The following is a 16,571-nucleotide window of genomic DNA, read 5'->3' as shown; positions in this document are numbered from 1 at the left end:
CTGGGGTGACTTGCTACCTGCCTCGGGTCCATCATGTCCTTCAGTGGGAACCCTGTGGCAAGGGACTTAAGAGTCAAAAGATTTATAGCCAATGAAACATTACAGGCCAGATGGGAATGGAGATGGACAGGCATTCATCAACCCTTAAAACCCCCTTTAAGCAACCTAAGAGCCAAAAACCAAAGCCAAAAGGCAAGGTCATAAAATTGACTTTTCTATAAATTCTATGCATTGAGCTATTGTAATCTTGGCTTTAGCAATTAGCTATACAAAACACAAGCATTTTTTTTTTCAGCTGCACAGGCATCTGTGCACCTGGCCTTGATTAGGAGGGTCTGAATTAATTTTATCCCTCAGGACCAGCCCCAACAATCTCATGTGATAGTCCCTGGGCCACCTGGAGGGATTTAATAGTTTTAAATTCTGTAGGTAAAACAAAATATTTTAAAATTAGCAACGTTTTAAACAAAAGGTCATAGGCCTTGCCTAATTCTAAAGAATGATAGGAAAGGAAGCCCATAGGTAGCCAAACATTTAAATTATTTAGTATCAAGGCATAGAAAAAATTATATAATTTCAGATAAAGGTAAAATTATTAAACGAATTTTAATGTTTTGAATACAGGTCAGTCCCTGTGTCTCACAAAAGCAGTTTATGGCTGGGTGAGGTGGCTCAGGCCTATAATCCCAGCACTTTGTGAGGCTGAGGTGGGCGGATCACCTGAGGTCAAGAATTCGAGACCAGCGTGGACAACATGATGAAACCCCATCTGTACTAGAAATACAAAAATTAGCTGGGCGTGCTGGCAAGCACCTGTAATCTCAGCTACCTGGGAGGCTGAGGCAGGAGAATTGCTTGAACCTGGGAGGCGGAGGTTGCGATGAGCCGAGATTGAGCCGTTGCACTCCAGCCTGGGCAACAGAGCGAGCGAGACTTCGTCTCAAAAAAAAAAAAAAAAAAAAAAAAAAAAAAAAAAAGCAGTTTACTTTAATTGCTGCTTTTGCCCAGGTCTAAAGTCAAGGCTTTGGTTAACTTGGGTTTGGTGTCAGATACTGGCAGGACTCCATGTCTTCTTCAGATGAGATGTGTGTACCCAGGAGTCAAAGCCCTGTAACTTAGCACAAGGATTAGTTAATAACACCTGATAAGGACCCTTTTAAGGGGACAAGAAGGAGTCCTTTAATGGTTTTCTTCGAGTATATGTAATTATCAGGCTTGAGGTGGTGATACTGGAGTTCACGCTCTGACTAGAAGCTGTAGAAAGATTCTACAACCTTGCAGTGATTAATTTGTATAGCCTTAATAAGCCCCAGTAATAAGACTGAGAGACTTAATTTAGGATTTTGATTTTGAGGACATTTGTTTAAGATGTAAACAGGCTCAAAACATTTGATTAAAACAGAATCACAGGTTATTGTAAAATAAGTCATACATTTAACCAAGAGTGATAAGTGATAATTAAAAGACCTCAAAGGCAATGCAGAAAGTTAAATGGATGTAAAAACCTTAACCCTTTTAAATCTCAGTTGGTTTTTTTTTTTTTTTTTTTTTTAAAGACGGAGTTTCGCTGTTGTTGCCCAGGCCTGAGTGCAATGGCATGATCTTGGCTCACAGCAACCTCTGCCTCCCAGCGTTACAGGGTGGGTCATTGTTCTTAGAACTCCCAAGGTGGTGGCAGGCTGCTCCCAAGATGGTGGCAGCCGCTCCCAAGATGGCAGCAAGCCTTTTGTTCTCTCACCTGAGGTTCTTTTCCTCACAGATTCCAAGGAGTGGAACCTTGGGCCATGCAGTGAGTGTTATAGCTCTATTAGAAGCTGTGGGTCATGGAAGAGAACCATGGAACCCAGCAACTAGTGTTGCTGAAGGAAAGATCATCTCAGGCCTTCTCAAGCAGAAAAAAAGCTGAGAACAGCAAGACTTTGCAAAAGCTGAACTTCTGAGATGTGATTCTGAGTTTTCAAAAGAAATAGGCGGGCCGGGTGCAGTGACTCACGCCTGTAATCCCAGCACTTTGGGAGGTTGAGGCGGGCAGATCACCTGAGGTCAAGAGTTCGAGATCAGCCTGATCAACATGGAGAAACCCCGTCTCTAATAAAAATACAAAATTAGCCGGGCGTAGTGGCGCATGCCTGTAATCCCAGCTACTTGGGAGGCTGAGGCAGGAGAATCGCTTGAACCTGGGAGGTGGAGGTTGTGGTGAGCCGAGATCACGCCATTGCACTCCAGCCTGGGCAACAAGAGCAAAACTCCATCTCAAAAAAAAGAAAGAAAGAAAGAAATAGGTTAGGCCAGGCACAGTGGCTCATGCCTATAATCCCACTTCAGGAGGCTGAGGCGGGGGGATCACTTGAGGCCAGGAGTTTAAGACCAGTCTGACCAACATGGTAAAACCCTGTCTCTACTAAAAACACAAAATGTAGCCAGGCATGGTAGCACCTGCCTGTAATCCCAGCTACTCAGTAGGCTGAGGCAGGAGAATCGCTTGAACCTGGGAGGTGGAGGATGCAGTGAGCTGAGATCATGCCACTGCACTCCAGCCTAGGCAACAAGAGTGAGACTCCATCTCAAAATAAATAAATAAATAATTTTTTAAACATTAAAAAATTTTAATTTTAATTTTAATTACAGGCATGGTGGCTCACGCCTGTAATCCCAGTACTTTGGGAGGCTGAGGCAGGAGAATTGCTTGAACCTGGGAGGCAGAGGCTGCAGTGAGCCAAGACTGTGCCACTGCACTCCATCCTGGGCAACAAAGTGATATTCTGTCTCTAGAAAAATAAATAAAATAATAAAACTAAAGGAAATAGATTATAAAATTGAAAGTAAATTTTTTTCTAATTTCAGTAAGAGCAAGTCAATACCTTAGGAAAATCTTCTTTTAATATAGGGGACCAATCTTAAAAGACTATTATAAATAATTCCCTTTAAATTATAGCTAACTATGTATGGTGCAACTCAGGGTGAACTTGCACGTGTTTCAGGTGACTTAAACCTTCTTTTCTTTTTTTCTTTTTATTTTTTGAGACAAAGTCTCGTTCTGTCACTCAGGTTGGAGTGCAGTGGCGTGATTTTGGCTCACCACAAACTCCACCTTCCAGGTTAAAGTGATTCTCCTGCCTCAGCCTCCCGAGTAGCTGGGACTATAGGCGCGCTCCACCACGCCTGCCTAATTTTTGTATTTTTAATAGAGACGGGGTTTCACCATGTTGGCCAGGCTGGTTTTGAACTCCTGACCTCATGATCCACCTGCATCGGCCTCCCAAAGTGCTGGGATTACAGACGTGAGCCACCGCACCTGGCCAACCCTTTTTTTCTTATGCTAAATTCTTCCCTTACCCTACTCGGCTGAGGACAAGAGAAACTCACCTAGCCTCCAGTTCCTATCATTACATTTCATGGCTATCACTTTAGTAGAATGGGAAGCATGGGAAAGCACAGACTTATCAAATTATAAGGATGCTAAAAGTCGGGATTTATACCCATGAACCAAAGGAAAGCTCAGAGTAGGGCACTGCCTCTGGAAGGAAAACATGCAAAGTGGCACCTGTGCCCACCTAAGGTCAAAGATGTCTGACACTCAGATTGGACCCCAAAGGGGGTAACCTGGGGGATCCTCCAGACCTCAGTCTCTCCAAAGGAAACACCCTCGGCAGAGGTTCTGAGGTCTAGTACTACCTGCTTAGAATTTTCTCTGGCAGTTGCAATACTGTTTGGCCCCAATATTGTTTAGAATCTGGAGTTTGCTGATGAATGGAAAAGTGGAATGGAGTTGCATGTATCCAGGCTTTTGGGCTGCTGTTCTAAGCTGGGTCAGGACTGGTTAGTATGTGAAGTTCTCCTTTGGTGCTGTTTGGCCCCCGTGTTCTTTGGAATCTGGGGAGGTTTGGCCTTTAAATATCAAACTGCTGTGAAAACCGCTTTACCTGAAATTTTGGTTCACGGCATTGTATTACCTATTGGGGCAAACAAAGTAAAACTGGCAAGCTTGTATTGCTGTCTCATGGCTAGGGTTCCAAGCTATTGGATCTTTGTGTGTGTATGTGTATATACATTTCTAGATGTGGTTATTTGTATGTACACTTATTGTTATATGATGTGTCTACAAAACTGACTTATAAGAGCACTCATATATTAATAAAGTAAATAAATCTAAGCAATTTCAAATTCATGTGACTTTATAAGTTGCTAAACAAGTTGGTTTTAAAATTATTGATAAAATAAAAATAGGTATGCCTTCAGAATTGTCAGCATACATGTTGGTCTGGATTTTGTTTGTCTTTGCTAGATACTTTGAGATGTCAGTGTTTGGCATAGAAGGTTATAAAACTATAACCCAGCCAAAACAAAATGATCTGGGTTTGAGTGCTTTTTTTTTTGACAAATGAGAGTAATTTAATATTGTTTGCTAAATCTTCTGAGTTACTGGTAAAAATACCAATGTATTTAACTTTGAGGCTCTTACTTAGGTTTGGGTGAGCACCTGATGTTCACTGGCTATTAAAAACATGGTTAACAAGGAAACAACTAACTTTAAATGATAATGTCTAATACCTCAGTTTACAGAAGTAATCTAGATAAACTGTTAAAAAGGTAAAAGAATTAGCCAGGCACAGTGGCTCACACCTATAATCCCAGCAATTTGGGAGGCCGAGGTGGGCGGATCACCTGAGGTCAGGAGTTTGAGACCAGCCATAGCGAAACCTCGTGTCTACTAAAGATACAAAAATTAGCCAGGCACGATGGCTGGCGCCTGTAACCCCAGCCACTCGGGAGGCTGAGGCGGGAAAATTGCTCGATCCTGGGAGGTGGAGGTAGCAGTGAGCCAAGGCCGTACAACTGTATTCCAGCCTGGGCAACAGAGTGAGACTCCATCTCAAAAAAAAAAAAAAAAAAAAAAGGAAAGTGAATGAATTGAGTACAGTGAATGTAATAAATGTTTTAGGGAAACTTTTTATGTAAATTAAAATCTTAAAATTATTTTGGATGTTCATTGAATATCTGGGTCATTTCCAATTAAGAAAGGTTTGTGATATGGGGAAGTAAGTTTCTAAAATTGTGTAATTGTTCTTATCTATAAATGTCCATATCTGATAGTTCAGGATTTCTTGCTTTTTAGGATTTCATTAAAGTTTTGAGTTACCAAGGATAAGAATTCTAGTTAGCGCATAATTCTGTATACAAAATGTGCCTGAAAAAGTTGTGTTGTTTATGAGAAAAAGAATAGTTTTGTCTAATTCAGAAGTTATCTAAAAGACAATCCTAAGCAAAAAGAACAAAGCTGGAGGCATCACGCTACCTGATTTCTTTTTTTTTTTTTTTTTTTTTTGAGACGGAGTCTCGCTCTGTCGCCCAGCCCAGGCTGGAGTGCAGTGGCGCGATCTCGGCTCACTGCAAGCTCCGCCTCCCGGGTTCACGCCATTCTCCTGCCTCAGCCTCCCGAGTAGCTGGGACTACAGGCGCCCACAACCGCGCCCGGCTAATTTTTTGTATTTTTAGTAGAGACGGGGTTTCACCGTGGTCTCGATCTCCTGACCTTGTGATCCGCCCGCCTCGGCCTCCCAAAGTGCTGGGATTACAGGCGTGAGCCACCGCGCCCGGCCACGCTACCTGATTTCAAACTATACTACAAGGCTATAGTAACCAAAACAGCATGGTACTGGTACCAAAACAGATATATAGACCAATGGAACAGAACAGAGACCTCAGAAATAACACCACACATCTACAACCATCTGATTTTTGACAAACCTGACAAAAACAAGCAATGGGGAAAGCATCTCCTATTAAATTATGCTGGGAAAACTGGCTAGCCATATATAGAAAGCTGAAACTGGATCCCTTCCTTACATCGTATACAAAAATTAACTCAAGATGGATTAAAGACTTAAATGTAGGACCTAACACCATAAAAACCCTAGAAGAAAACCTAGAGAGTACCATTCAGAACATAGGCATGGGCAAAGACTTCATGACTAAAACACCAAAAGCAATGGCACAAAAGCCAAAATAGACACATGGGATCTAATTAAACTAAAGAGCTTCTGCACAGTGAAATAAACTATCATCAGAGTGAAGAGGCAACCTACAGAATGGGAGAAAATCTTTGTAATCCACCCATGTGACAAAAGGCTAATATCCAGAATCTACAAAGAAACAAATTTACAAGAAAAAAACACCCCATCAAAAAGTGGGTAAAGGATAGGAACAGACACTTCTCAAAAGAAGACATTTATGCAGCCAAACAGACATATGAAAAAATGCTCATCACTAGTCATCAGAGAAATGCAAATCAAAACCACAACTAGATACCATCTCATGCCAGTTAGAATGGTGATCATTAAAAAGTCAGGAAACAACAGATGCTGGAGAGGATGTGAAGAAATAGGAACGCTTTTACACTGTTGGTGGGAGTGTAAATTAGTTCAACCATTGTGGAAGACAGTGTGGCAATTCCTCAAGGATCTAGAACTAGAAATACCATTTGACCCAGCAATCCCATTACTGCGTATATACCCAAAGGATTATTAATTATGCTACTGTAAAGACACATGCACACATATGCTTATTACTGGACTATTCACAATAGCAGAGACTTGGAACCAACCCAAATGTCCATCAATGATAGACTGGATTAAGAAAATGTGGCACATATACACCATGGAATACTATGCAGCCATAAAAAAGATGAGTTTATGTCCTTTGCAGGGACATTGATGAAACTGGAAACCATCATTCTAAGCAAACTATCACAAGGACACAAAACTAAACACCGCATATTCTCACTCATAGGTGGGAGTTGAACAACGAGAACACATGGGCACAGGGAGGGGAACATCACACAATGAGGCCTGTCGGTGGGTGATTGGGCTGGGGGAGGGATAGCATTAGGAGATATGCCTAATGTAAATGATGAGTTGATGGGTGCAGCAAACCAACATGGCACATGTATACCTATGTAACAAATCTGCACATTGTGCACATGTACCCTAAAACTTAAGGTATAATTAAAAAAAAAAGAAAAGGTTATTTATGAAACAATGTAGTAAGGAACCAGTAAGTAGGGGAGAGAGATGTGAAAAAAAAAAGTTTACATAATAAAATATTCCTTAAAACCTAATAGAAAATTGGAGAAATTTGGCTAATTAACATTTCATAGTTAGAGCTCTTAGTCTTAATTAAAGTAAAATAAGAAATATAAGTATATTTTTTAATATACTTAAGCATGAAGCCGGTTAAGTATGGAGCTAAGTTTCACGTACATGCATGCATTGCTTCACATCGTTTACTGTTTTGCATGGATAGTGCTGGAACTGGAGTACTTATTGGTCATGTGCCTAGAGTGAATTTCTTGATTGTACAGGATGTATGGTGATATTGGTGGACTTAAGGATACTGAATTGTGTATCAGGAATAAAATATTCATTATGTGGGTGTTTGGAGACCCTGAGTAACACTATAGCCTCCAGGGTAGATTGAGTAGGAAAAATTTAGGGTTGGGTTCCTGTTTGTTTGTTTTTGCTTCTAATTTTCATTTGTTTGCTGTTTATTCTCCTCTGGACTTTGCTTGTGGTCACATATTTATAAAACCATTTTTTTGTTTGTTTTTTACGTTTCTAGTGGAAGGCTTTTATTTGGTTTTGTGAATAGTTATTTTATTTTCTATGCATTTCTACGAAGTCATCATTTGTTCCATTTATCTGCAATTCCTAGGCTACCTTTGTCGAACCCACAGGAATTGACAGAGCACATTAAGCCTTTTTTTTTTGAGATAGAGTCTCCCTCTGTTGCCCAGGCTGGAGTGCAGTGGCTCAATCTCAGCTCACTGCAAGCTCCACTCCCAGGTTCACACCATTCTCCTGCCTCAGCCTCCTGAGTAGCTGGGACGACAGGCGCCCACCACCACACCCAGCTAATTTTTTTGTATTTTTAGTAGAGACGGGGTTTCACCATGTTAGCCAGGATGGTCTCGATCTCCTGACCTCGTGATCCACCCGCCTTGGCCTCCCAAAGTGCTGGGATTACAGGCATGAGCTACCACGCCTGGCCAGAGCACAGTAAGCTTTTTAACCTTAAACTAACTTTTGGATATTAGGCTTCCTGATACTTTAAGTGTATACTTTTGTAAATAGAACTTGAGTCATATTTCTCTTTTGTAAATAGAACTTGAGTAATATTTCTCTCACTGCAAGCTCTCCCGGGTTCACGCCCAATGTCTTCAAAACCGCGCCCGGCTAGTTTTCTGTGAATTATTTTAGCCAGGTGAATCTCGATCTCCTGACCTCGTGATCCGCCCGTCTCGGCCTCCCAAAGTGCTGGGATTACTTAGCCATGAATATTCTTAATTCATGACAATGTGTTTGTTTGCATACAGTTGAGCAGGGTCACTAGGGCTGCTCACAGAGAGACTACTCAGAAACCTGACATGCCAGCAATAGGGTAAGAATTTCTTACCAGTTGGACTTCTGGCCCCTCTCTGTACAAACTGGTTGAATGAATGGTAAAAGATTATAAGAAGGCATGGAAATGTAAATTTTTATAAACATTTAACAAGCTTCCCAAAATCAAATTGCAGCTTCAAAATTGTCTTTTCTGACCTCAAATTTTGAGATATACATCAGGCCTGTGAACCATCCAAAAGAGAGATAAACAGGATTATTTGATATGTTTAGTTACATGGGAAGCATTGTGAAAATAAAAAATAATGTTTAATCTTTAGTTTATATGTTAGTAAATGATATTAATATATGTTCCAAAATTGTATGGAATTTCTAAAATTCTAATATGTGTGAGTGTATGCTATCAATCATAATTATTATGTTATTGTAGACCACAGAAAACCAAATCTCCTTGTCAATAGTGTTTTTAACTATCACTGTTTAAAGTCATTTGAACTCCATGGTCTAAGTCAAATTAGCTATGAAAACCCATTAGTTATCAGTGCTATGCACCTAAATTGGAGAAACAACTGGTATTCAAGAGGACATAAGTCTAGTGTTAAGTATGGACTCATGGAGAACCAAGATGGCCACCTTGTTCTTCCTGAGTCCTTAAAGCTTTTGTTATTAAAGTTTCTGCATTCCATGACTCATCATGGAAAAGACAAAATGATCCAGATTAAATATATATTGGTGTGCCGACTTATAAATTGCTAAAATAGTTTATAATCAATGTTCGGTTTACAATCAAAGCTTCAGGTATATTTGGCTACCTGATGGGCCATTTAAACATTTAAACTGTCGTTTTCTTTTCTTTTTCTTTTTTCTTTTTTCTTTTTTTTTTTGAGATGGAGTCTTGCTCTGTTGTCAGGCTGGAGAGCAGTGGTACGATCTCAGCTTACCGCAACCTCCCCCTCCTGGGTTCAAGTGATTCTCTTGCCTCAGCCTCCTGAGTAGCTAGAATTACAGGCACGTGCCACCATGCCGGGCTAATTTTTGTATTTTTATTAGAGATGGGGTTTCACCATGTTGGTCAGGCTGGTCTCGAACTCCTGAACTCGTGATCTGCCCACATTGGCCTCCCAAAGTGGTGGGATTACAGGTGTGAGCCACCACATCCAACCATCATCCTTTATTTACATAGGGCATACACCAAGTAACTAATGGAAAATTCTAGAGGGTATTGAAATCCCAGAAAATTCTGTAACTGGGCCACTGAGCCACTTGCTCAGGCCTGCTCCCACCCTGTGGAGTGTGTTTTCATTTTCAATAAATCTCCACTTTTGTTACTTCATTCTTTCCTTGTTTTGTTTTTGCATTTTCTTTTTTTTTTTTTTTTTTTTTTTTTTTTTTGAGACGGAGTCTCGCTCTGTTGCCCGGGCTGGAGTGCAGTGGCCGGATCTCAGCTCACTGCAAGCTCTGCCTCCCGGGTTCACGCCATTCTCCTGCCTCAGCCTCCCGAGTAGCTGGGACTACAGGCGCCCGCCACCTCGCCCGGCTAGTTTTTTGTAGTTTTTAGTAGAGACGGGGTTTCACCGTGTTAGCCAGGATGGTCTTGATCTCCTGACCTTGTGATCCGCCCGTCTCGGCCTCCCAAAGTGCTGGGATTACAGGCTTGAGCCACTGCGCCCGGCCGTGTTTTTGCATTTTCAATTCTTTGGTCAAAACGCCAAGAACCTGGACACCCTCCACCCATAACAGTTTCACTAGTTGCATGTGATTGTAAGACAAATAAAAATGATGTTGAGGGCCAGGTGCGGTGGCTCACAACTGTAATCCCAGCACTTTGGGAGGCTGAGGCGGGCGGATCACAAGGTCAGGAGATAAAGACCATCCTGGCTAACACGGTGAAACCCCATCTCTACGAAAAATACAAAAAGTAGCCAGGCATGGTGGCAGGCGCCTGTAGTCCCAGCTACTCAGGAGGTTGACGCAGGAGAATGGCATGAATCTGGGAGGCGGAGCTTGCAGTGAGCCAAGATCGCGCCACTGTACTCCAGGCTGGGTGACAGAGTGAGACTCTGTCTCAAAAAAAAAAAAAAAAAAAGTGATGTTGAGGCAGGAGAATATGGCCTGGAGGCAGGGAACATAAAGACTTCCTAGAACTAAATCAAATGATGGAAACACTTCAGCTATGACAGGAAATATTCTCTTCATTTACATAGGGTGTACACTGAGTAAATGACTTTGAAACTTTACTTGGTCCTCTTCATTTACATAGGGCGTACACCCAGTAACTAATGGGAAACCTCTAGAGGGTATTGAAACCCCAGAAAATTCTGTAACAAGGTCCCTTGAACCTCTTTCTCCAGCCCACTCCCACCCTGTGGAGTGTCTTTTCGTTTTCAATAAATATACGCTTCTGTTGCTTTGTTTTTTCCTTGCTTTGTTTGTGTGTTTTGTCCAATTCTTTGTTCAAAACACCAAGAACCTGGACAACTTGCAGTCCAGACCCTCCTCTAGTAACAATGTTATATAAGTATTTAGTTGATGTTAATCACTGGATGAGTTCTTCCTGCCTGCTGCACAAACAAAATCAATTCAGGAAGTCTACAGTATTGCAGTAAGGAAAGAATTTAATTGATGTGAGGCTGGCCACGCCACATGGGAGATGGAGTTATTACTCAAATCAATCTCATCGAAGGCTAGTAGGTTAGGGGTTTTTCAAAGGTAGTTTGGTGGGCAGGGGCTAGAGTATGGAAAGTGCTGACTGATTGGGTTGGAAATGAAATCATAGGGGGTTGAAGTTATCCTCTTGTGCTGAGTTGCTTATGGGTGGGGCCACAGGAGAGGTGGACTGGTCCAGGTGGAGCCATCAGTGTCAGGCATGCAAAAATCCTGAAAAAATACCTCAAAAGGCCAAACTTAGGTTCTACAATAGCGATGTTATCTGCAGGAGTAAATGGGGGTTGTCTGTTTGGTGGCCTCCGGAGTAATTGCTGGCAATGGTCTCTGTCTACACCTTAGCAGACAGAATTCACACTCCTCTATCCTCCTAGCCTGGTGGTCTCTCAGTTAGCTTTACAAAGGCAGTCGAGTTTTGGGGAATAGCTATTATCATTTAAACTATAAACTAAATGTCTCCCGAAGTTAACTTGGCCTGAGCTCAGGAATAATTAAGGGCAGCTAAAGGCAAGATGGAGTTGGTTAAATCAGATCTCTTTCACTGCCATAATTTTCTCAGTGTTAGAATTTTTGCAAAGGCTGTTTCATTAGTACCCTACTCATTTAGGTGAAATGAACAATGTGTATTTTATGTGTTCCAGATGTGTATCAATATCACATAACTGTCAGGGCCCCAGGTATCTGTCCCTGGTTCAGAAAGATCATGAAGATGAATACCGCGATGCGGACAGCTTGCCCGACTCAGCGAACTCAGAACTTGTCCTCAGTAGCCAGCCCCTATGGGCCAAGGGGTTGCAAACTTCCACTTGCCGGCAATTACACCTGTTTCCATCATTCTCCTTGCTGTACCTTGTGGTGGGAGCAGCTTGGGAGTCAATCAAGAGAAAGCGACAAGCGTCTGGAGAGCGCGGGGTGGGGTCTCTGGAGAGGAGGGCTGGGTGGGAAGAGGCGCGGCGGGAGGCGGCGCCCCGGCTCGCATTGGCCCAGTCGGCGTCCCTCCTCTGGGGGCGGCCGGGCGCGCCCGGAAAAGTAGCTTTGCCTGGCGGCGAGAGGCAGAGGTGCCCTCGGTAATAGAAGAAACATGGCCGAGTATACGCGGCTGCACAACGCCTTGGCGCTGATCCGCCTCCGAAACCCGCCGGTCAACGCGATCAGGTAACGTGCTCGGTCGCCTCCAGCCCGGGGACCGTGCGGGCCTTACCCGCCCTCCGGCTCCGGAGGCTTTGACTCTCCCCCGCTGGTTTAAACCGAGAAGGACACTCCGAGTTGAGCAACTGGTACATGCCAGGAGCCCTTTTTTTTCTTTTTTTTTTCTTTTTCTTTCTTTTCTTTTCTTTCTTTCTTTTTTTTTTTTTTTTTTTTACCTAGATTAGCTTGGTTAATCTTCGTAGAGAACTCTCGTCCCCGTTTTGCTGATAAAGAAACTGAGGCTGAGACAGATCAGCACTCAGGGAGTTGGCCTTGACCTGTTCCTTCATGCAGAGTCCTCCTGCTTACTTGCAACTTTGGCTTTGCAGGTCGACTTTCTAATCCAAAGGTCTTAACTTAGTTCGATGTTGAACTTTGATCCAACCTCACTCCCCAACTTTGAGTCCAGGCTGCCCTTACAATGTTTGGCTAAAGGCTTTAGGAATAGGGCAGTAAAATGGTTTAACATTTAAAAAAAATAATAAAAGTCCCACTAATGCCAGCGCAGTGATTAAAGCAGAATTGTGCCCTGGTCCAGAAACGCAAAATTATTTCTGCTGATTTGTTTGAACCTCAGGACTTTGGTGCTTCCGAGGAAGACTCACATCAGACTAAGCCTATGTAATAGCATTTTCTGAAAAACTGCACCTTGTCTTCTTTTTCTCACTGGGAAGTATTTGCCTTGTGTGGTGCACTTAAAACATTGAAAAGTGAGATCAATGTTGCTTTTTTGAAAAGTAATGAAGTTATTCGGTTTGGTCATTCTACATCTCTTTAAAAAAGTAGTTATACATCAGCCTTGAAAAAGAATTACCTATCCACAGGGAATAAGATTAGTGGAAATCATAATTTACCAAGAATATATAAAGCATAGAAAGAAAGGTCTTTAGTCAAAATTCTTATCACATACTGCTGAAGCAAAGAGACTGAAATGAGAAGACCTGCTAATTTTAATACAATTTAAAAATCCTACTGTCATCAGATTTGATTTATCATTAGTATTAATATTAATTCAATGTGAATTATTACATTTAATAATGCCAAAAAAATGCAGGACTAAAATCACATAAGGATGACATGTCTACTAACTTGCCATTCCCAGAATAAAAAGCAAAATATCTGTTATGTTGGTTTTGACAAAGAAAAATGTAAGTAATTTGATTACTTGTCCATTTTGGACTGGTCTATATACTGATTAGAATTGCTAGATACTAGGACCTTAGGGGGAAAAGTTCCATACTCTAATACCCATGACTAGGAATGTTTTCTGACAACTGTTCTTTTTTTTTTTTTTTTTTTTAGTTTATTTGTTTGTTTTGGACGGAGTCTTGCTCTGTCACCAGGCTGGAGTGCAGTGGTGTGATCTCGGCTCACTGCAACCTCTGCCTCCCAGGTTCAAGTGATTCCCCTGCCTCAGCGTACTGAGTAGCTGGGCCTACAGGTGTGCACCACCAGACCCAGCTAATTTTTTGTATTTTAGTAGAGACAGGGTTTCACCATGTTGGCCAGGATGGTCTCAATCTCCTGACCTCGTGATCCACCCACCTCAGCCTCCCAAAGTGCTGGGATTACAGGCGTGAGCCACGTGCCCAGCCTCTGACAACTGTTTTAAATGTTTCTGGAATTTAACCTGCTCTCCCTGCCCACCCATGCAACTGCCTGTGCCACCCCCAGCCCCTTTGCAGGAGAAATGTTAGGGCCTACCTCATAAAGTTGTGAAGTTTAAATCAGCTGGAAATTATAAAGTGGCATTTAATAGATGTTAGTTATCATTCCTATTAGTCAGAAGACCTATTCAAGCCCCTGACAACAGGCCCTGCTACTCAGGACCCACTTCAGTTTCATCAAGAAGATATTCTCCACTTGGGAATAAGTACTTCTCTGCCCTTTTTCGTCTGTCTTCTGAACTTTTTTTAGGTAGAAATGTACATCCTAAGAGTTCCTCAAGTTTAACAGATTCCTCAATTTTTTTATTACACTTTTTTTTCTTTCCTCCCTTTCTTCCTTTTCCCCTTCCTATTTCTAATTTTATATGGGAAGTTGTATCTTCCTAGCTGATTGAGAGATTCTTACTTGAGTGTAACACACACACGTACACACACACATATATGTAAATTTTTTCCCCAAAACAAATAGTTTAAATCCTTCATTGCTAGTTTAGCAGCCATGTTTGCTTCCATTCAGATAAACACCAGCTCCCTTTATAAGCGTAGGACAGGCCTGATTAACAGGCCTGTCTCCCAGAACAATGGCTTTCACACTATTGCTTTACTGTAATCCACAGACTAAGAAAGCTCACGTTTTTACATAGCAATTCAAGATACACTTACATACAAACACGTAACTGAAAACAGTTTTCTAAAACAAAACCTATCCTTACTTGGTGTATTGTTTGATACAGTCTATTTTCTCTTCTTGTCCTTTGAAAAAATCCTGGTCACAAGCCACAAACTTGATTGGATGACGTTTGGTTAAAAAAAAAAAAACTGTCTGAAAAAAAAGAAAGACCTCCTATAGTCAAAGAAGCTGAAGAGTTTTGGTCAGTAGTCATGAAATGCTGTCTCTACTCCAGATTCTATTTCCTTATGCCTGACAGTATTAACAGGAAAAATAATTTCGTAACCTCTGCGGCCTTTACATTGCTGTGACTCTTTCTGTCAGCCTGAATCTAGTAAAGTGTGTATCTGTTATAGCTATTTTCATTTTTTTCCTGTTTTTCATATTTGCAAAATTATGAGCATAAATAAAAAAGGAAGATTGGTTGAAATAGGAAAAGCTGGTTTCTTCTCCTCAGTGGCACTGATTGAGCTAATTTTGGCTAGTTTTGTAGGCATTGTTTATTCAGAAGGAAATGTGTGCCTTTTGAATTTTTTTATTATATAATGGTTTGAATTTGCTTTTCGTGATCAGATTTGGCTTCTAATTAACCAGCTGAAGGCAAGAGGGTTTGTCTGGTTTCATCTAGGTTAAGAGGTGAAAAGTAATTAGGTGAAAGGGAACCATTATATACAAGGGCAAGTATCCTTTTTATTGCTTGGGTTTTTAGCTCATAGTTATTGGTCTTAACAATTTGGCCTTTACAGAAGTTTGTTATTGTTTGTTTTGTTTTAAAATTTATTTTTAACCCTGTATACTAAAGAACAGAGATTTTACCCAGAATACTTGGAATTCCAAGGCAAAACTGATTGGAATCTGGTTCTGTGATTTTTCTTTTAAGCAGTTCCTCACCACTTGCCCTAGATTCTCTTCGGTTGCTTGGTACTTATTAATCCCCTCCTTCTTCACAAATTTTCTCTCTTGGTCTTTGTGACTTTGAGCTCACTTGCTGAATCACGCTGCTGAGCTTCTCCCACTTCTTAAATGAAGATATATCCAGAGGATCTGCCCTCAGCTCTCTTTTCCATTGGTAGACTCATTCAGTCTTGGTTTTAGCTATCTCTTTTGTGGATTACTTCCTCATATACTAAAACTTGGCAAAATCTGCTACATGCCCTATCTTTCCACGATCTTGCTTTTATCTCTTATCTAAGATTATGCTTGGCTGTCACTGACAGAATACTCAAGATAATAGTAAATTAGACAATAAAAAGCTAATTTCTCTCACGGCAGTGTCCTGGAATGATACAGCTGCTCCACAATCAACAAGGGCCTCAATTATTTATTCTGTCTATCTCTTGCTCTACCATCCTCAATACATAGCTTCTGTCTCCTGATCCAAGCTGGCTGCTCCTGATCTGACCATCATTGGTGCCAGGAGTAGGGAGGAAAGAAAAAGGGAAAAGCATACCCAAATCTTTCAGAACTCTTCCCAAAAGTTGCACATACCAAATATGCTTCCATCCCATTGGCTAGAACTTAGTTCCTTGTGCAGACCTTACTGTAAAGCAGGCTGGAAAATGTAGTCTTTATTTTGGGCAACCGTATTTTTGTATTAGTCCATTTTCATTTTCAGATTGCTATAAAGACATACCCAAGATTGGGTAATTTATAAAGGAGGGAGGTTTAATTGACTGCCAGTTCCACATGGCTGGGGAAGCCTGGGGAAACTTACAATCATGGCGGAAGGCAAAGGAGAAGCAAGTACCTTCTTCACAAGGTGGCAGGAGAGAGGCGTGAGTGCAGGGGAGACTGCCACTTATAAACCACTATCTCCTGAGAATTCCCTCACAGAACAACAGCATGGGGCAAACCATTGGTATGATCCAGTCACCTCCCGCCAGATCTTTCCCTGATATGTGGGGATTGCAATTCAAAATGAAGTTTTGGTGGGGATTAAGAGCCAAAACCATATCACATATATTCAAGTAAAAACCAGGTGTTTTA

The 16,571-nt window shown here is 41.5% G+C and overlaps 1 protein-coding gene across 1 annotated transcript in view; it reads left to right on the top strand.

Annotated features, from left to right (window-relative positions):
• The first annotated feature begins 12,055 nt into the window (after window positions 1-12,055).
• The window catches only part of EHHADH (enoyl-CoA hydratase and 3-hydroxyacyl CoA dehydrogenase), a 70,716-nt gene continuing 66,200 nt past the window's right edge, over window positions 12,056-16,571 (top strand). The window contains exon 1 of the mRNA XM_050780245.1: window positions 12,056-12,215. Within this exon, the coding sequence (XP_050636202.1) occupies window positions 12,142-12,215 (74 nt within the window). The 5' untranslated portion in view covers window positions 12,056-12,141. The remainder of the gene's footprint in view (window positions 12,216-16,571) is intronic.

The sequence above is a fragment of the Macaca thibetana genome, chromosome 2 (assembly GCF_024542745.1).
Source record: "Macaca thibetana thibetana isolate TM-01 chromosome 2, ASM2454274v1, whole genome shotgun sequence".
NCBI lineage: Eukaryota > Metazoa > Chordata > Mammalia > Primates > Cercopithecidae > Macaca > Macaca thibetana.
This window is presented reverse-complemented; position numbering and strand designations above follow the sequence as displayed.